The sequence below is a fragment of the Scatophagus argus genome, chromosome 9, assembly GCF_020382885.2.
Source record: "Scatophagus argus isolate fScaArg1 chromosome 9, fScaArg1.pri, whole genome shotgun sequence".
In the NCBI taxonomy this organism is placed as follows: Eukaryota; Metazoa; Chordata; class Actinopteri; family Scatophagidae; genus Scatophagus; species Scatophagus argus.
Window position 1 is genome coordinate 15174804 of NC_058501.1, and position 21293 is coordinate 15196096.

The 21293-nt window shown below is 40.0% G+C and overlaps 2 protein-coding genes across 4 annotated transcripts; both read left to right on the forward strand.

Moving 5' to 3' along the window:
• Window positions 1-1487: 1487 nt before the first annotated feature.
• Window positions 1488-7022, forward strand: LOC124065175 (extracellular matrix protein 1-like). Of its 3 annotated transcripts, none has more exons than XM_046400342.1 (11): window positions 1488-1757; window positions 2583-2633; window positions 3104-3172; window positions 3287-3352; window positions 3521-3571; window positions 3682-3962; window positions 4805-5010; window positions 5365-5632; window positions 5737-5939; window positions 6167-6254; window positions 6410-7022. In XM_046400342.1, exons 1-11 carry the CDS (start codon window positions 1688-1690, stop codon window positions 6590-6592), a joined length of 1536 nt encoding a protein of 511 aa, XP_046256298.1. In that variant the 5' UTR covers window positions 1488-1687; the 3' UTR covers window positions 6593-7022. The 3 variants fall into 3 exon arrangements, with proteins under 3 accessions (XP_046256298.1, XP_046256299.1, XP_046256300.1); XM_046400343.1 differs by having other exon boundaries at window positions 3536-3571; XM_046400344.1 differs by lacking the exon at window positions 3521-3571 and having other exon boundaries at window positions 1489-1757.
• Window positions 7023-8123: 1101 nt separating this feature from the next.
• Window positions 8124-21264, forward strand: LOC124065459 (phosphatidylinositol 4-phosphate 5-kinase type-1 alpha-like). The gene is made up of 16 exons (XM_046400885.1): window positions 8124-8243; window positions 11438-11472; window positions 12150-12242; window positions 12481-12611; window positions 12726-12843; window positions 13484-13636; window positions 13776-14075; window positions 15448-15683; window positions 15798-15881; window positions 16005-16053; window positions 17030-17114; window positions 17234-17404; window positions 17554-17683; window positions 17772-17834; window positions 17922-18021; window positions 18145-21264. Exons 1-16 carry the CDS (start codon window positions 8198-8200, stop codon window positions 18145-18147), a joined length of 1797 nt encoding a protein of 598 aa, XP_046256841.1. The 5' UTR covers window positions 8124-8197; the 3' UTR covers window positions 18148-21264.
• Window positions 21265-21293: the final 29 nt, after the last annotated feature.

A 21293-nucleotide genomic window follows, 5' to 3' on the forward strand; every position in this document is an offset into this window, starting at 1 on the left:
CCACTGAATTATAGTCTGCAGCTGCAAAGGGAGTTCTTCCCCTGTCTTTGCAGGAACGGGGTGGAGAGACAGGAGTCTGTGAGGCCATGAAAGCCCTGGAGTCAAACTCAGTATGAGGCAATTAGTCACACTCATACATGCTGTTATTTTATGAAGTATTATCCCACGTTCCTTCTTCTTTCTTCTTGCTTTTTAGTTTGGTACCAAAAAATCTAACTCTGAGTCGTCAAATATATGAGTTCTCAAGTATTTAAAGAAGCACTCCACTGATGTCAAATTCCTATACTCATCACAGAGAGTGGCGTTCAGCCTTCCTCAAGTCTGAAAAACATTAAAAATTGTATCAGAAAGCCTGAGTGACAAACATGGGGGCTCAGTTTGACAAGACATGAGAATCAACAAAGTGTGTGGGGGGAACAGACATTATGTAGGATGCTGCCTTTTCTTGACCTATATGGTAACTCATAGTGAAAGACATGAAACTAGTGACTGAGGCCAAAAACCAATCAGAAACTGTTAAGTGGGACAATTAATAAAGTGAGAGGTCATTTTTTTTCAATGCTTCTTTTTGTCTTTTTGAAACCAGTGGGCCTCATGTCTTCACCATGTAGGATTCATAACCGTTCTTTCATTCATGACCAACTTGCTCTCTCTGATATAAAGGGCCGATTCTAAGGTAACAATAACACACTGATTGATTTGTTCTGAGGTGATTATAACTATTATATTCAATTTCTGCCGACAGGCACTCCTGGCCTGTAATAAATAACTGGCCTGACAGAGTTTGGTAAGTGTTTATTAAGGACCCCCCCCCCAAAAAAACAAAAAACATCTGGTTTGCCTTACCCAAACTCACTTACAAGCTTGAAGGGCAGAACAAAACTGCAGATTTTTTTTTTAAGTTGAATTCCAAATGGTTCGACTCATTAATCTTGTGTAAAAGATTGGTTTTGTTGTTTGCAGGTGAAGAGGTATTTACATTTAGTTTATTTTTCTTTGTTGAACCTCTCTTTACTGTTTGTAAAAGACTGTCAAATATTGTCGAATAAATATTTGCTAAAGTAATAATTATAATAATGATGATGATAATTAACTTTTAATCACCTATGTACGAAATCGTGCAATTAGCCCATTAGTGATCTATTTTGCAGCACTGACTTGTTTATTTGTTTCAACAAGAAGTGCTGATTGGCTGAATCAGTGGGTGATAATTAACTTCTCTGCTTTAATGGAAGGGCAATGAGTGACGAGTTAATTGCTTGAGAGAAGTCAGGTTGGCACATGCGCTCAGGCGACCTGTTTATTAAAGACGAAATCCCAATTTTCCCACATTAAGAGCACCCTAACAGCACCCAGCATCTGAACTGATCGCTCATGAGTCATGTTGAAAAATTCCACCCCCTCCCTCTTTTTCCGCCCTCACTCCGCCTCACCCCCCCATCCCACCAAACCTCCACCCCACATAAACCTCTTAAAACTATAAAAAGTGTCTGCCCAGTTGTGGGGTTTTGCTCTCCCAGACGGACAGCGCGGAAGCTCCTGCTGGACCAATTAACGGGCAGGTCTGTGCGCAGCCCCGCCGAGCGCGTTTTCCTGGGCGGCCTCTGCTCGCTCTGCCCAAACAGTCAGCAGCAGCAGCAGCAGCGGGACAAACAGAAACTTCAGGACAGACACTATCAACTTTGAAATGGGGTCCTCTCGGGCTCTGGTCTGCGCCACCGCTTTTGTTTTAATTTTACTGAGCTCAGCATCCAAGGGTTGGTACCGTGTTGTTGTTGTTGTTGTTGTTTTTCTTCAGTGTTTGTTGTTCTCATGTCAGAAGCTGTTGTGTTTGTTTCTTGCCTGGTGGCCGGGCTCCATTTTTGTTCGTCTGAGAGCTGCTGTAAGTGCGTGTATTTCGCATGCAGACCAACTGCCAAGAATCACATAACATGTTGACTTTGAAGGACTTTGATAGAGGCCAACATGTCTGATCTGGTGTCTCTGGTGGTGGAACGTAACTAAGTAGAAGAGGCATCACTTTTTAGTACTTACATTTCTATGTTATGATACTACAGATCATACAGACACGTAGGATTCAGAGCAATAGCTGCTCTTCAGGTTTTGCTTAATAATAGAGTAGAGGATATTATTGGAGTATGGGATGAAACTAACATAGTATGATATTGAATATTGAAATTTAGCTATACTTTAACCAGCAACACTGTTTAATTTACAATATGTGTAACATTTTATGATGCAACACTGACAATATGATGAGTGCTTAATTGCTTTTAAACCGTGTGTAACATTTTTGTTCTAATATTCCAAGCTATTACTGAAGAAACATTTTAAATGCAAGCCTTTTAAACTAATATATATATTGCTGTGGGATTACTATTATTATTATTATTACTACAGATGCTTAGTAAAGGGATACCTCTTCCACATCTGTCTGCATTAAAACCAGAAGAGGAAGTTAGTTATGCATTAAAGAATACAAATGAAGAGTTGCGTAACTTTGTCTGGCTTTCTCCCCCCCCTCCTTCCCCCCTTCCCTCTGCTCCCTCTCTTTCTCTGTCTTTGTGTTCACCATTTTCCAGATGAGCACATCTTTGAGCAGCGTGAGGTTGACCTCCACCAAATCACGCAAGGTGTGTGTGTTCACATACTAGTGCAGTATCTCTGCAGGCAGCAATTAAAATTTCAGCCCTTCACAGTGGCATTTGGCCAGCTCTCGCTACTTCAAGAGGCTTATTTTACAGTTTGTAGGGTTTAGGTGTAAGAAGTGCACCACTGATTTTATTCATAAAGCTCAGTTTGCTCGTCCCAAAGAGGGTTCCTTAACCTGTGAAAATATTTGTGTAATGTCTTCTGGGGCTCTGGAGGGAGAAAAAACAGACCTTGAAAGTGTCTTGTTCTTATCTACATCCCATCCTGTGTTATGTCTTATAATTCATGCTAACATGTTTAATTGCTAAACATCCCCTTTAAAGTTTCAAGGTCAGGATAACTGCAGAGTGCCTCTTAGAGTATAAATAAATACAGTGTTACTGTAGGCATTTAAGCTTGTACAATATTCTTATTTCTTAAACAGATTTTTAAACAAATCAATGTCTTTCAGAGCTGCTGCATCCAGATTCATTCATGTTGCAACAACAGGTGGACATAACAGATCTCTTGGATCCCAAGGGTACTGTTTGTCTTTTTGTCTATTGTTATGACCTTGTCTAGACTTAGCTGCATATCCACTTGAAGCATTTGGTTGGCTCAGTTTTTTTTTTACTATTATGCTTTGTTTTCATAGAGTTCACTGTGGGTGAGCATGCGATAGTGTCTCCGCCAGAACAGTATGATACCCTGAGTGAGAGAAGTAAGCTGCTATCTATCCATCTGTCCATTCATCTTTCTATCCATCTATCTGTCTTCAGTGCCTACTTTTGCTTCTCTCTGTCTCTCTCCTGCATTCTCTCCCTCATATCTCCTGTCTTACACCTCCATATTTAAGAAAACACCTGAATAGTATTGTTTAATTATTCAGCTTTTGTTCTGTCAGGGGGTTCCAGGCCAGGCATCTGGAGACCTAGAGGACGTTTGTATCTATTTTCCTCTCTTTCTTTGCAGTTTTCATTTACTTCATCTATACTACCTCCTACTTTGAAAGTATTATCTAACAGCATGTTTCCTGTCCCTTATTCCTAGGTCGACCAAGCCATGGGTCCCGTTTCTTTCGTGGTCCACCTGCGCTGGAGTATCCCGTTCAGTTCCCCCTGGCCCGTCCTTCCTCTGACAATCTCCAAGCCATCTGCCTCCATGCAGACCATCGTCCTCGCTACCCGGACTCTTACTTTCCTGCCTCTGGATTTGGCAAGCAGAGGCGAAAAGCCAGTGCTGTAAACAATGCAGAGTGGTGGTTTAGTACGTGCTGCAAAAACAATGAAACCTGGGGGGTGGAAGCGAGTCTGTGTTGTGCCACACAGGCGGTGAGTTTTCATGATGGCTCCCACAGCCAATTTAGCAATTTTCTACACCATATAAATATAAAATGAGGACACACTATTTTGTATCTTCTTGCTCTAATTCTGTTTCTCTTGGTTTTGTCCTCTTTGTTGCTAATGTTTTTCTTATCAGTTCCCAAAATAAATACTTTTCGAGAAGTAGTGAGACATGATTAAAAACGTAATAACCTTATCAACTGTGGACATAAAATTGGATCTCAAACCAATAGGATTTCCTGTCGATAACCAGATGTTATCCACTTAAAACCTCATGTGGAGGAGGGTTGTAATAAACGTCATATTATTGCAAAAGTTCGTAACTCAATATTTAAAATAACTTAGCTGTACGAAGCTGTAATGCAGTAACCCTGGTGTCGTTTGCTCTCACAACAATCCTGTATTTTTTGTTCATGTGTAGCCCGAATGAAAAAGGGCATGAGACATTCTTCACATTGCTCACACAGAGACGATGGTGCTTGCATTTTTAAACAAATGTGAAGGCCTTGGGCGCTTCCAGTTGATAAATCCATTATATGCAGCCCAGGCTGACACAACAGACAGGCCTTGGCTGGAGCACCAGTGGTGCTGTATGAGAGCAGGCAAAAAAACCCTAAATTCTTCAGTGAATAAAGAACTACTTTAATCTTATCTCCTTCTTCTTACCATGTTTATTTTTTAGTTTTGGTGAAGTAGGCCTATGTCTTAAGATACTCTACATAATTGTGGGTCTCCTGTTCACTTATCATACAGCCTCAGGCATGCAGACTTTATGTCAGTGTTAAAGGATTTAAATCACCCTGACTGTTTGTTTCCTGTGTCGACTACAGTGGGAACAGTCAGTCGAATCCTTTTGTGAAGAGGACTCATCAGTGAAGGATCGTCAGGAGGACTGCTGCAGAAAACCAGGCAACAACAGGCTAAACTGCTTCCATGAAAATGCTCCAAATCCAGACTACAAACCAACTGAGGAGCTGCCGGTGCCACCACTTCCCTCTGCCGCTGCCTTCAGCTTTGATCCTCACACTTGCCAGAGGTATGCAGAAAACAAATCAAATGAGCGCCAATGAAAATGTTGATATTGGCACTCAAATCTTAGTTAAAGGAGACAGCTTTTCTTTATTTTCTGTCATATTATATGATGTTACAATGTTGGAAAGATTTTACTGCTCTGTAAAACTTATTGTGGCACGCATCATTTTAAATTGTACACTTGCGCATATTTTGCTGGCTGACACAGAACCTCGCTGCTGGATGTTGCTTGCATTATAGACCAGCAAAAGTTGAGTGAGGTTCGTTCGAACACAAGTGAAACACCCTCTGCCGTAGTGGAGCTTTCAGATGAATGACGCTGAGGTTGTGTTTTTTGTTTTTTTTTTTTCTTACACAGGACTTATGGCAGTCTGAGGGAACCTCTAAGAGCTGACCAAATTCCTAAGAAAATTGACATCAGCTTTCCTCCTGGACGACCCACTGCTGATTCCATTGATTCACTGTGTAAGAACCAGAAGATACGTCCCCTCTATACTGTAAAGTGTCTGCCAGCTTCAGGTTACGATTGGCTGGCTCGCCAGGCAAAGACGATTAATCGTATAGAAAAGGGATTCAAACAGTGCTGCAAAAAGAAGCAGGATGTGCTCAACTGCGCTGATCGTAAGGTAAAGCAGGCAAACCTACAGCCATAAATATTTTGCTTCATTTTATTTTATTTATTTATTATTTTTTTGTACCTTCTAATGTCCTGTCTTCTTTTGTGTTTTAGTGGCGCGAGGAGCTCAATAAGTTTTGCGTGGTTGGCGATGGTGAAGTGTTGGATTTCCACTGCTGTACTGCGGCCGATGAGAAAAATGAGCAATACAACTGTTTCCAACACATTTCTCTTGACCCGTATTATAATATGACTTTGGACACTCAAGAGCCTTCACTTACCAAAATCTGTGACACTCACAAGATCATCAAGAAGAAGTAAGGCAGAACTTCCTGCATCTGTAGTCTGTTTTTCTGTCTGTGCTTGTCCATTTTGTTTCTTTTGATGCTTTCCGTGATTTTTTTTTTCCTTCTGTCACAGAATATGGATGAATGTAACTTGTTGAATCACCTCTCACCTGTTGTTGTCATGGATCTAAGCACATGTGCACAATCTGTGAACAATGTAAAGATAGACACATAGTAAAGTTGTCACTGTGCTTTAGGTTCCCTGTTGCTGTGCCTCTCAAGAATTTTGTGAATCAATGCTGCCCCCTGTCTGAAGAAGAGAAGGCCACGTGTTTTGCTCAAAGGGTGAGTCTCTCGCAAATCAGAATACAAAGTTTCAGCTGGGAATATTCTAAATGTTATATGGGAAAATTAAAGTTTAGGAGCAATAATCCCAAAATTCAGTTTTTCTACTCCTGCCTCTCATCTGTCTGGCCTTTTTTTTCTCTCCATGAAATCAGCTTAAGGAAACCACAGAGAACCTGTGTTCATCAAAGAAGGCTTCTCTTCCAGCTGTCCGCCGCTGTTGCCGCTCGCCTTCACAGAATACACACGAGTGTATCTCCAAAATTCTCATGGATGCTGTCACCAAAGCAGCCAATGTCTTACGCCAAAAGAAGAAGAAAAAGTGCCCTTTCGCCTAAACCTTTATGACTGCTGCTGACCCTGCTGGCACTGGACCATTCAGAGAAATGGCAAGCTAACAGCAGAAGTAAAAACCAGTCACTTAACAGGAACTGTTATTTCGGCACAAGTCCCACTTAGTGGTCTGTAAGAATATTTAGACTGTGGACCAGTTCTAGCTTCATCTACTGCCAGTGTTATTTCCATATTTTCATATGAGATCACATTGTTATCACAACAGTACATTTAAAAAGAAATGATTGTTAGATGCTTAGTTTGTAAATCGGACTGTTGTCTGTGATATTGTACCACTATTTTTATAGGCTGCTCTTCACATCATTGATTATGAATACATTTTTTGGAGTTGCAGGATCACTTCTTTTCTTTTTTATATGGGTATGTGGTTAAGATCTTGTCTACAAAAACTCTAATAAAACGTTTTTAAATCTACCTTTTGTGTGGTTTACTCTCCTCTGGCCTGCAGAGCCTCTGTTGTTAGTTTAACAGTGGTGTGCATAGTACAATAAGCAACTTAATGTAAATGTGTTTAACACGAATAAGTGAAAATGGAATATTTTAGATGGGTATTGATAGGCATTAATTGCACTTTAACAAAGGTTAAATTATGATCAATTTTCACAGATTCTGATGTAACAAACCCTGATTTTGCTTAAAACAAAATTAATGTTATCAGTTTAATACTGTGTTCTCATGTTTCCAACAAGTGATTTTTTTTTATTAAAATGACTTTAATTCAAAAGACATAAAAGCATAAAACTGAAGCATTACACAGAATACAAACAGTTAATATAGTATTTTTTTATATTCATATTTTATAGATGTTTATACTATATATAGTATATGAGAATATATGTGAATATTATACTCACGCTTTATTATTTCGTTAAATTTTGTGTTGATGCACTATTTTACAGCCCTTATACTGTAGGTTCCACTATATCATACTAATAAATAGGCCTAATGCACTTTTACTTTCACTTCTTATGGACTATATCACATTTCTATATAATACAACCAGATTACATCACTTTTCATGCATCAATCGTATCACATCATCTACCATATGACTCCTGCATATTGAACGAGTGGGTATTGTAAGCTTGCCTTGCAAAGTTCTGCTTTTTGTTTTATTTTATATGTTTCGAAATATTTTTTCCAACTTATCTGTACACGTTTATGTATTGCTACAACACCTGAATGTTCTGTAAACAGAACAGAGAGCTTTGCACCGTTTCTGTTCATTAATACGATCTACGTGCCCACTGATAAAACCACTGAGCGTTTTAGCGCTCTTTGGAGCACTCGCAGGAGTGACAGGAAATCATTGTCCACCTCTCCAGCAATATTATCACAAAGACAGTGAGAACATGTCACTTTGAAAAACGTATAGTCAAAACTAATTTAAAAAAGACTGCCTGTTTTACGTTGTTCTACACGATTAAAGTTGATGTAAACACACACATAAAATTAATAACATGCGGCATTACCATACGGAGCCTGAAACAGTTCCATGTTAGTCCGCTGGGGGCGCCGTGGTGCTGCTGCGACATGAGCATCAGAATTTAACTGTCGGCGCTGTATGTGATGTTAACAGTCAAATCGTAATGGCGACTGCTGGGACAGCAGACTCGGGATCAACAGCCCCGACAGGTAGTAATAGTCTCTAAATTTTCCTTCTGTGTTTCCTCAGAACGAACGCACACAATGGTGTGTGTAAAATTTCGCAGCGATGAAAACAGTGCGATGCGGTGACTGTGGCTTTATCAAGTCCCGGTTAGCCAGTTAGCTAGTTAGCATCGACGCTTTCAGCCTAACAATTGAACCAAGCGATGGCTATCTCGATAAGCTACCACTTGATAAACCTTAGATGGTGTTTTTGTTGATCATACAGAACTTAACTTAGCAGTACTTGGTATTTATTATATCTAGTTATTTTTCGGGTTTAATAACATGGCAGGAAAGCAATCGCGTGACCACGTTGGCTCGTCTGGAGTGTTTTGTTATCAAGCCGGTAATTTTGTTACACTGTATTTTATGTTAATAAGTTAGCAGGATAAACAAGAGGTTAACTGAGTATCGCTCCATTCTTTCGTAAATGAATGGGACGTGCGAAGTGGCTGTTGTTTCGGATTCGTCGGTCCATCTGTGGAAAACTGTTATCCCTGACTTGCATGACCGTTACACCCCTCCTTGTCCTCTGTTTATCTGCCCATGTTTGTGGCAAAGTTGGCAAGCAAATTCTCTTTCCATTTGGTACCATCTACACAAGCTCTCCATCAGTTATTTTCCAGTGAGTCACCATTGAAATATTTTACTATTAAAACAAATATATTATTGTTTTCCAGTATTACTCAAAACTCTGACACAGACCTGTCGTGCTTATCTAGTTAAACAGGTTTAATTCAATTGTGCTGTTCCCGTTCAGCTCCTGAAAGCTTTGGGCAGGACAGATGCCAGTGGGTGGTGGGCAGTTCAAGTGTTTTCAGAGGATTCTCATTATGTGAGGACAGGACAGATGATGGACATTATGCTAATCCATTTAGTTGTGTGTCACATATAAGCTTCCCTGTGTGTTTCTTTTCCCTTGGTAGCCGACCAGACTGAATCAGTGAATATAAATAGTGGCTTCAGAGCACTTTTGGGGCTCCCACATTGCTGAGAGCCTTAGACTGTACAAATACTAGATACAGCATTCTGTCAAACGCAGCCTGTCACAGGCACTTGAGTGACAGTAACATAATGTGATATTTTAACTGGCCTTATTGACCTTGTTTTCTAACTGGTGCAAGAATCGGCGTATTTATTGAGCCTTTACAGGGAGAAAATTATATTAGGAGAGTGTCTGTGTCCCATATTATTGGCTTGTGCAGGCTGCAGGCTACATGTGAACAAGGCTGGCAGAGAGTTGTTTAGTATACAGAGAGGAGCAGATGGTTTGTCCATTGTCGTAAGGCCTGTCACTGACAAGCTTAAGTCATTGTTCTTAAGTAATTGGGCTGGGTTGGGTAATTCCTGAAAGTGTATTATTATCTAGTTTTACGTTGACATTTGAGAAAAAATGCAGTGACATTGAATTCAGACTGCAGTTAACAGTTATTTTCATTGTTAATTAATGCCAATATTTGTCTTCATTAATCGGGGAGGGATTTAGTCTATTAATTGGTGAAAATAGTATGGCCTGTCAATATTTTCCAGCCCAAGGCTTTGCCGTCAAATTACTTGTTTTGTCAGACCATCAGTCTACTACCCACAGTTAATGTTTACTTTCATACATAGTAAAAGCAAAGCCGCAAATTCGATGAATCGACCAATCATTTTAGCTCCAGATGAAACAGTTGTTTTCCTGTCTATATAAAGTCATGTTTTAAATTTATTCAGTGTTATCTGTGGAGACTCTCAGTCATCCAGGTCATATTCACTCAAAGAGTTAAAGCAAGCAAGCAAGTGAAACTAACTAAAACAAAGGACTGATGAAGCTGCTTGGATTAGCAACGTCTTCAAGCCAAATCTTCACAAGTGCCTTGCTTTAACTCTTTGAGTGAATATGGTGTTGTTCATTTACTTGGTTAGGCTGTTTAGGCTGATCATGTCCTGCTCCACAGATATTAGGACTCAGTTCTGGAGGAGAGCATTGCAGCGAGGTACTCGCATGGGCGTGTGTGTCAGAGTGTTTCTGTGTGTGTGAGCAGAAACTGCATGAGTAGTGATGATATAGTCTGTTGTTTTACATAATGAGAGGGAATGTGGGCAGAGTGATGCTCATTGTTTCCTGGAGGATTGCCGTGTGTTAAGTGAGAAGAGATGCATGGCATTCAGTGATTCTGCCTTATTATTAACACTCCCACCTTTCTTGGGGTGATGTGTCGACTTGCTGTGCTTTGCCTGTTTTGAATCTGCTGGGCATAGATGCATTTTCACACACAAGATTGTTATTACTACAGGGATGTAATCTTCACAGCATCCTTTTGTATATATTGACCTGTGGCGCTGCAGCATTGAAGTAGATGTTGCCGTTGGTTACAGGCTAGAGGTGCTTGCAGAGTGGGCGAGATAGTAGGATTAAACAGCAAGGTTATGTAAGGACACAGGAAATCATGTTGAGTGTTTCTTTTATTTCATCTGTGTTCCTCTCCTGCAAAACCACTGTGTTTTGTTAGCGTGCTCACTCAGGTGGGAAGAACCACGTGTCACCAACTTGCTAACCACAAGGTTAATTTTACACACATCCAGAGACATCCTTTTGCTCGACAATACCTCAAACTCTCAACATGTGTTTACCTTACTTACAAGTAATTACTTCTGTGCTGATCAGTTGAGTTTACTGAATGGTTTAATATAACCAACTATGTAGTCACAATGTTAGCATATTGGAGTTGATCAAAATGATAAAAGCAAAGTTACTGTGAGACGCAAAGTAGGCTGTTGAGTTAGAAATTGTGCAGTTTTTTGACGTGTAGACAAGCACACATCCCCAGGTACCAGATGAATCTGGAGCAGGCAGCTCAGGGGAGAAGTAGTTCCAGTTCACACAAAGCTGGTATATCGAGGGCAGCGGTTGGTTACTGTGGCTGCATTTAGGTCTGGGCTCATCATTGGTCTTATAGTCATGAGCCAGCACTGGAAATAGCCCTGCTAATTAACCAAACCAGGGTTTCTCAGATCAAATTTACATGGACTCCAATGGTTGATAAGTATTTGAATATTATGGATGGATGGATGAAGTTGGCTCTGAATGACAGAACTAGCAGTACCTTAAGAATTTAGTATTTTTCCCTTTGGGTTCGCAAGAGTCAGTGTCCTTGTCACATTGTGAATCCCAGTTAAACTTGTTTTTCTGTGTTTAGGCACCAGTGGTATTCGTAAAATGGCCCCTGCAGAGGTAAGTACATCAGAAATTGACCAAACCACTCTGCGTTATGTACAGCCTCAAGTAATGTAAATGTTGATCCAGTTAAGGGAGGGAGAACAAGTTTGGGGAGTTCAAGCCTTCAGTCATGCAGCCATCAGCAGCTAAAAGTATAGACTGTCCCATTTTTGGTACACTGGTTAATGAATGCTGTTTGTACCAAGACCAGTATATGAACCAATAAACCACACTCTTACTCTTACTGTTACTATTTTTAATGTTATTAATTGAATGCACCAGAGGATGTTGTTTGTGATCAAAAATGATAATAAAATCCAAGAATATTTGTTTGAGGGATGTTGAATTTGTCTGATAAGACCATAAACAGACTGAGTACAAACTAATTTGCTTATTTAATTGCTATTACTTATTAAAGTAAACATAGGGTACACATGGACGTATCTGTGGCATGTAGATAAAGCCACTGGTGTTGTTTTCACTTCTTCTTCTGCCACATGAGTTGACAATCACTGAGAGTTCACCTGCTTGGCACGCGAGTTGATGGCTGTCATGTGAAGATGTTTACCCGATATAGCCTAAAGCGTGCATACAATTAGCTCTTTGTCTTCTGTGTTCACAAATATAAACACAGATACACAAACACAAAGAGCAGACCACATTTAAATGTTCCTCTCTGCACCTCTTTTTAGATGCCTGGCTCTTCAGGCACAACTCAGAGTATGAAGAAGACTATTGGGCACCGGGGCGTTGAGACCACCACAGGAGAGACCACCTATAAAAAGGTTAGAACAGGGTTGGGTGGTAGGGTGTCAGTGACACCAGCTTTTTTTACATTTTTTTTTCCACAGTATTGAGCAGCAGAGGTGAAATTTGGAAAAGGTGTTTGGTGTTAATATTCTAAAATTAGTTTTGGAATTCCACTCACTGTGCCCAAGAATAGTGAGTGAAACAGCAGAAGTCACAGGGGTAAAATATTGTTTGTTCCAGTGCTTACTATCTTTTCCTCTCTGACCTCTCTAGACCACGTCATCAGCGCTAAAAGGAGCCATCCAATTGGGCATTGCTCACACAGTTGGCAGCTTAAGCCAAAAGGCAGAAAGGGATGTTCTCATGCAGGATTTTGTGGTGGTCGAAAGCATATTTTTCCCCAGGTTGGTATGGGAGTCAAAGTTGATTAAACATAGTTACTTTATGAGTTTTGATTTCATGTAGTTTTAATGGCCTTCCTGTTTCTGGTTCTGTCTCTCTATCCCATGTGTTTTCAGTGAGGGCAGTAACTTGACTCCTGCTCATCACTACAGTGACTTTCGCTTTAAGACCTATGCTCCTATTGCCTTTCGTTACTTCAGGGAACTCTTTGGCATTCGTCCAGATGACTACCTGGTTAGTACTTTACACCAAATGCACGCTGCCGTATCTACAAGAACTGCTCTTGTTGAGGTTTTAGATACTGTTCCTATATTTCTTTTGTAGAATTGTTTAGTTCAGGAGTGTCCAAACTTTTTCATGAGAGGGCCAAAAGTGAAACTGAATGGTGGGCCATGGGCCAAAAGTCATCACAGATTGCATTGTACTGCACTGTATTGTATTGTTTAGATACAGAATGGGGGTCGCATTCCAAGTTCCCTTAAATGACTGACTTCTTGCTCAAAGTTGTCACTCTGCCCGCTGTGGTGAAATTATAAAAAATAATTAATAATTGTGGATCTAAGAGCATTTTTACCTAAAATGGCATAAATATTACTATAATTTTTCCCCCCTATAAAACATCTGATGGAAGTTTGCACACCATAAGGTTCTGATTAAAGCCTTATTACAAATAGTTTAGTTGCTGTTGACAGGAGTCACTGTCAGAAGTCTGTCAGGTGGCCTATAGGTGGTTCCATGAGAGCATCCTCCTGCCACGCCCCAGTGGTTTTCAGACCCCCAGTTAGGAGTTTAGTTAAATGAGGGTTCTGGATATGCCAACATGTTTGCACTGTCTTCACTCAGACACTAACATAGACCCCTCTTCCTCTTGAAGTATTCTCTGTGTAACGAGCCGCTGATCGAGCTGTCTAACTCAGGAGCCAGTGGATCCATCTTTTATGTCTCTAGTGATGATGAGTTCATCATCAAGACTGTTCAACACAAAGAGGCAGAGTTCCTCCAGAAACTCCTTCCTGGATACTTCATGGTGAGCGTGACCTCTGAATAAAACAGAAAGTGGCAGTGTGTTCAGTAAGAGTAATGATTATTGCAATAATTATAATTACCGTAAGAGTAGGAGGCTAAAATGAGTCTAATCTGTATTCCACATTCCTCCTCCCTTCCAGAATATCAACCAAAACAAGCGCACCCTGCTACCCAAGTTCTATGGACTGTATTGTGTTCAGGCAGGGGGTAAGAACATCCGAATTGTAGTAATGAACAATCTTCTGCCTCGGATCATCCCCATGCACGTCAAATATGACCTGAAGGGCTCCACCTATAAGAGACGAGCTTCCCCCAAGGAGAGAGAGAAGGTCGTTCCCACTCTCAAAGACCTGGACTTTATCCAGGACATGCCTGATGGCCTGCTGCTGGAAGCAGACAACTATAATGCCCTATGCAAGACTATACAGAGGGACTGTTTGGTGAGTCACAGAGACTTGTTTTTCATTGACTGACTGATTTTTATTCAAGTATCGTGCATTCAAGCCTCTCAGCCCACATGAAATTACAGGATTCATTTGTGTCACAAGCTCAGATGGTACTCCAGCAGAATACATTACCATAAAGGAAACTGTGCAAATAAAAACATATAATGTTTCTTTGTGAATATCAAGTGTTTTGTCAGCATCTCACAAAACAAACGAAAAAGCCATTTTAGCTCCGAAGTTATTTTGTGACTTAGGCTAATGTTGCTGAGTGTTGTTTTTGTTTTCCATAGATGGATATGTTTTATTTAGGGCTGGGCAAGTTGATGCGTTATTATCACGTTAATGCATTAATTAATTAGCGCCGACAATTATTTTATAGTGCATTAACTTTTCAGTTTCTCCTAAAGCAGTCTGAGTTGTTAGACAGGGTTGTGTGTTGAGCAGATGGCTCAAGCTTGCATGACACTGCAAACTAATATGTTATTTACTTTAAGGGATGATAGCTTTTCAGATGGAAGAAACTGGTTTCATTTATCATTGTAGTCATCACGGGATGTCATTACGTTGTGTATAGTGTCTGTGTATCAGTTGTGGGAAAACCAAACAACTTTTATGACAGAGACTGCATGTCATTTGTTCATCAACATATCTTTTTCCATTCAAAGCCAATCCATCTTTGTGGTTGCTTTTTGGCTGCTGTTTCTTTTCTTCTCCAGCCTGCTTGACTTAAAAGTCATAGTGGTTTACTGTAGTCAATTTATCACCACTCCTGTTTATGTTCTCCAGTATATCTATTGCCGTGACAGCTCTGTGGCAGTTTGTTATTTTGATTGTGTGTCTACCACAATGTGTGAGCTAATTGCTGGAATTAGTAATGAGCCGTTGGTGTTGCTTGTGTGCATCTCGCCTTAATTTTGATGTGTGAGGAGCAGTTGTGCACTCATGTTTATCAAAATTATTTGATTAATTGTAGCCCATATGTGTAAGATATGAAAATGTTTGACTCCTAGTGGTCGTATCAAAGATTCACAGCTTTTCCTGCTGCTTCCCCCATATTATTATGGCTTTGACAAACAAGCACAGTCAACACTTTTGTATTGTGTGAATGCACCTCTATTATGGCTATGTTGTCCTCCACCATACAGATTATTTAAGAAAATGCATTTTACTTAAGCATTTCTCTTGAATGATGCACTATCCAGGTTTAATAAATATTTGAGGGTAAAAGTTTGCTGCAGTTTGTTTTCTACAGTACACCAAAATGATGTTGTCATAAATCTGTTGTGTTACCTAAGACTATATGCATAAATATTAATTCACTATTTACAGTGTCAGCACATTAATTGTATTTGTATGTTTCATGTAGCTCTTGCAGAGTTTCAAGATTATGGATTACAGTCTGTTGTTGGGCATCCACAACATGGATCATGCCAGTCGAGAGCGGGAACGTGGTGGAGGCAATTCTGGAGACAGTGGGACAGCGGAGGGAGCAGTGACCCCAGATCAGCGCCGGCCACAAGCACAGAAAAGTCTTTACTGTACAGCGATGGAGTCCATTCAGGGGGAAGCTCGAGGGAAGGGAGCTTTGGATTCAGAAGACCAGTAAGTGTTTTACTACAAGGAGAGCTGAAGCTGAATTTTTTTGTAATGTAATCTGTGACTTAGACACAACATTTAAATGATCCTTTTGTTGTTTCTCTGGCCTTGCCCTTCCAGCATGGGTGGCATTCCATCTCGTAATTCTAAAGGAGAGAGGTTGCTGATCTACATCGGCATCATTGACATTCTCCAGTCTTACAGGTTGGTGTCTCAGAGCAGCCATATCAGTTGTTTGTCTGAATTTCTTCTCATGAACGTCCCACCCATCTACGTTACCCATTTATATAACTTGTTGTAAATATTTCATTATGTTTTGTGATTTAGGTTTATTAAGAAGTTGGAGCACTCCTGGAAGGCCTTGGTCCATGATGGGGTAAGAGCCTACACACTAAATCTATAAAGATAAACAAAGTGACATTAAGCAGTGGACAGCTCACAGTACTGTATGTCACAGCAACAAATCTTATTAATATGCTTAAATCCTACGATGGAAACTATTAATCAATGAATTGATTAGTCATTTGACAGAAAAATAATTTTGATAAAGTGACTGTTATGTTTTTTGTGTTTTTTTTAATCCTCCTCTAGTCAAAAATGTATTTTTCTTCTTATTTCTGCAGTTGAATGTTGGAGCTTCACTGTGTACAAAGATGTGAATTGTCTCTGTGCTAACTAAAAAAAAAAAAAAAAAAATCTGACTTGAAGACACAGAGCCTGCAAGCATGATTTGTGACATCATAAATAGTTAGGAAACCAACCCTGGTTCAGTATTCAGGATACACAAGTGTGATGTGGAAACCTGAAGCCCTGAGTGCATGTACTGAGAACTGGCTTTACAGTGATGTGGGAGACATCTTGTGTCCAGCAATCAAACTTGCGCAAAAAAATGTTTACATATTGATAACCTTCTGGAAGTTTAATGAAGGAGAAGGAATATGTGCTGTTTTGACGGTTTTAATTAGGTAATTGTACTTTTTTCCATTTCAGACACACATTAGAGATTTTTTTATTTACATACCTTAATACGTGTGTGGAGGAGATGTTTAATTTGCTAGCAGCTTCTCCACCTGCTGCTGTTTGTTGTCTTTTGTGACTTTTGTAGATTAAATATCTCTTGATCTATTGGTTGGACAGAGCAAGACAACATTATCAACATTACCCTGGGCTTTAAGAAATCGGGATCGATATTTTTCACTAATTTACTTTAATTTCATTAAAATAAGTGGCACAGTTGGTTAAATAATTGTCAACAAACAAAAGGTAGGAAGCACTGCTGTTTTGATTGAAAGACTTGAGAGCTGTAGTATCTGTCGTGTTCTAATGGCTCTGTTGCTGTTTTACCATCTTAGGACACAGTTTCAGTTCACAGACCTGGATTCTATGCAGAGCGTTTCCAGCAGTTTATGTGCAACACAGTGTTCAAGAAAATCCCATGTAAGTGTGTCTTTTTAAGTGTGTTGAAATCAATGGGCTGATGCACACAAAGCCCACAAGTGACACCTCTAAATGCCATCATTGATCATTTCCACTTTAATGTCCTCCATCTTCTTCAGTGAAACCATCACCTTCTAAGAAGAGTCGTAGTGGAGGTCAGGGGGGTCTGAGGAGGGCCCCCACCCTGGGAGCTCCCACCCCGCTCTCCCACGCAACAGGACAGTCTGGCATCGACTCCAGACTAGTCTACCACAGCCACTTTAAAAGCACAGACTCCGAGGCAGATGGTGGTAAGAACTGAGGCATCAAAAGCAAAATGATAAGAACGTTAAGTAGATCTGTTGTTAATTATATCCACAAACCACAGTTGTGCTCAGAGGGAAGATGGTGATGTTGAATTATGCAGTAATTTGGTTTGCTGTTCCGTCTTGGTTCTCAGGCATGCAATCAGGCAAACCAGATCTTGTTCCGAGAACCCCTCCACTGGAAAACCCTGCTGACTACCAGGCCAACCTGTCCACCTCATCGCCTGGCAGCACAGGAATTGGCTCCTCCTCTCCTCCTCTACGGTAAAACTTCCTCAGTGTAATGCACGACTTTTAATCTTTTGTCTAACTTTCACACCTAATGTTTTTTCCCCCTCCCTTTTCGTCGTAGGTCTGTAGGGGTGGAAGTGCACAAATCAGCAAACACAGACCTTGACCAGGGTTCCTCTCACAGGTACGGAAGTCATAATATTGGACTGTAAAGTTGATGTTTTTTTTCTCTCTCTTGTGATCACCTGTAACTACATTTCCTCTGTTTCAGTTTGGAGGCAGAAGGCGCTTTAGGTAATTCGGGCAACCTGTCTGGAAACGAAGATGTAGTTTCACTCTCTGACATTGTCCCTGAGACCAACATCTGCTTTGTAAGTCTAAACTATCTGTAACAGAAGATCATTTATGATTCTGTTGTTGAAGCAGCCAGTATTTATTGTACATTGCTTAAAGCCTTCAAAATCTTGGCATTGACATTCATTTTATGTTTACAGTAAAAAAAAAAAAAAACAGACAAGTGCCATCTCAAGATGAGGCGTTTCTGGACAAGTTGAGACGGGCCGAATTGAGAACAAAGAGCATGAAAATCACCCTTCCATCACTGACCCTCCGCTGCACCTCCTGGTTTTTTCTCACCTGTATAGTATATACAGGGATTGCTGGACGATGCAATGAGTTGCAGTGGAGGTTGTGACAATGAAGAATGCAGTGGTTGGAAGATCAAGAAGAAGATGGAGTGCGGTAGGCTTTCCCAGCCATCAACACTGTCACTGTATGCACACATTTGCCCCCCAATGTCCCAAAGTTTCAATTGTCTTTAATATACACCTCGGAAAACAAGATTTATGACCCTGAACTGGCAGCTCTCTAGCACTTCGAATGAAGTATCACATAGATTTTCACAAATATTTTCTCCTGCAACGACACAATAAACAAATCGCGTTAGCCATAGATAAGACAAAAGCTAATGTCCCGGTCACCAGTGGGTGGTGAAAGCAGTTGTATTATCTATGAAGAGTCTGCAAATTGTTTCCAATTTCAGCAGCATGAAGCGATGTGAGATGGAGCAGGCCCTCGTTCGGCGGGAACAGGTGCACGTGAAGGGTATAGCCTGCATTTTTAGGACCGAATGATTTCATGCACAGTCAGAGTGGTTTCACATTTCTGCGATGCACTCTCTAGTATCCCTGTTACCGCACATGCGTTTTCCCTCAGCACTCCTCATGAGCAGGGAGCTGTCAGTGGTCATCATTCAAATCAACACTTGCTTCAATCATGGATGCATTTCTTTTTACTGATCGTGGATGGAATTTTGAGGCTGAGGTTGAAACAGACCCATACAGCAGTTTTGTTTCACATTTTGTTATTATAAGTTATTCTGCTGGAAGCTACGGTGGTGCTGCAAAGGTCCAACTTGATCTTGCCACTGCTGAATGTACATTACATTGTTTTACTTTTGTAGAATGTGTCTTATTAACATTGGCAGACCACATTTGTACAACCCTGAAAATCTCCCCCTCTGATGTGACCATATGTGCGAAGATCTAAAAAAACACAGAGAGAAAGAGCTGTGGACAGGATCACTGGCCAGTAGATGCTGTCATATGAAGTCATGCTATTAAAGAAATAGAATAGTGATAATTTCCAGCTACTGTCACGTCTGTCATTTCTGTGCCTTTACGTGTTTGTTCCTTAACATGTGATGTATAACTGTTATTTTTTTACTGGTTAGTGTTGTAGTCTGCCTTACCACTACAGCTGAAGTTAATAAACTGCCATTCATATGTCTGGAGCGACCACTGTCAGGGTTTATAAGAATTCTAGATTTGAATTCAAACACTAGTCCCTTTTGGTTATGTGTATTTTGTTCATCCACTCTCCAGACATCGGACAGATATTTGTCTCTATACATTTCTGCTGGTTACAGAAATGAAACTCACCCACATCCACTGTTGGACCAATACTGCTAATTGTGTGTATAACTATTTTTTTTTCTGTTTGTATCTTTTTCTGTATGTAGTCTTGCTCCGTTTTTACTCCACTCTCCACGAAATGATGGTATACATTGCATACATATACACGTTTATGTTATTGCTTAGGTCACTAAACAAGCTACTGATGTGTCTGCCAGTGAGCTTTTTACCCCCTAAGATATTTCTGATACAGAAATTTGAATCACTACCAAGTGACTGTAGCAAAACTCAAAATCTTCCACATCATCTCATCTGAGGAATTGCTGTTCATTTTTGTTAGGCACATGTGGTCTAAGCAGCAGAGAGGGAGAAGGGGAAATGTGAGTTGTGAATATAAAACGAAGGAAACTACTCATGTTCATCAATGCACAGTTTAGGATTTAGGACTGAGTCTTTTGTATTATAAGCCAGTTGCGGCACCAAAGAAAAGAGTATGGTGTTTATTTACATGGAAATGAAATGAAACACTCCTGGACACCTGCTTGGAATGATAAGTTGTGTGTGGTAATGACACTGGGTTGACCTGTGTTTTAAGAGTCTATTATTAAACTGGATATTTTTTTCTTTCTTTTGGGTTAATAATGTCATGTCTAGTAGGCTGTATCTGACCTAGTCCCTGTAGTAAAGATTTATTTGTATTTATCAAGGAATTGGTTTACATTGTTGCCTGAGACATTTCAAGATTTAACTCCACATTCCCGTGAAAATCATGTTAAATTTACTGCAAATTGTGGTAGCTCTTAGAACTCATAATTTATGACCTTTGTGTAGTTAGGATGATGTACTTTATGAAATATTTCTGGTATTATGATAAAAGATTGGTTTATTTCAAATAAATTAGTTTTAAAGTCGCATTTAGTTGGTTGAGAGTTAACCACCAAAGACACTCCAAGAAATTCTTCCTTATTAGATAAATCCAGATTATATTTTCTAACACCCGCATTTTGATATTTTCTGACCTTAACCTTTTTATTCTTTTTTTTTTTTGTTAAATGGGTGGTACTGTGTACTTGCTGGATGCAGACCAGTTTTGGCACAGTTGTTATGTACTACACCATGGCACAAAAGAAACATCTTCCTTTGGTGCTTAGCGTGCAGCGCCCTCAGTGTAGACACTACAATATGTTTGAAGTAATGCAATATGAATCACGTTGTGACACCTTCCAGCTCTAAGAAGTATATTTATTAACATGGTTGATTACCGCAGGCTATGATGTTGTAAGTTGTATTATGTATCTTAGACTGATTGTATGTATATTGTATACTGACAGAGGGATGTTTGAAACTTTACAGCTTGAATTCCCTGTGAAGAGGGGACTATTTGACAATTTCACTTTTTATATTTTATGTTTAGATTGTGATATGATAGATTCTCTCCATGATGATTAATGGGTCGTTAGTATCCCACGCTTTTTCTACATGAATGTTTTCACATGGCTTGCGAGCCAACATTGCTGGTTGTCCTATATGCTTCAAGTACTATATTTTTACGGTGTATAAAAATGTGTATATGTACATAGGAGTCACGGAAATGCCTTCTCATGCAATATGTGCTGCCTGTCCCTCCTGCCATGTTTCAGTTATGTGGTGGTGATGTTTTCATGTCTGATTTTAAAGGATTAAACATATTTTTTAAATCTTGATTTGGCCCCTTTGTGCATGGATGTGTA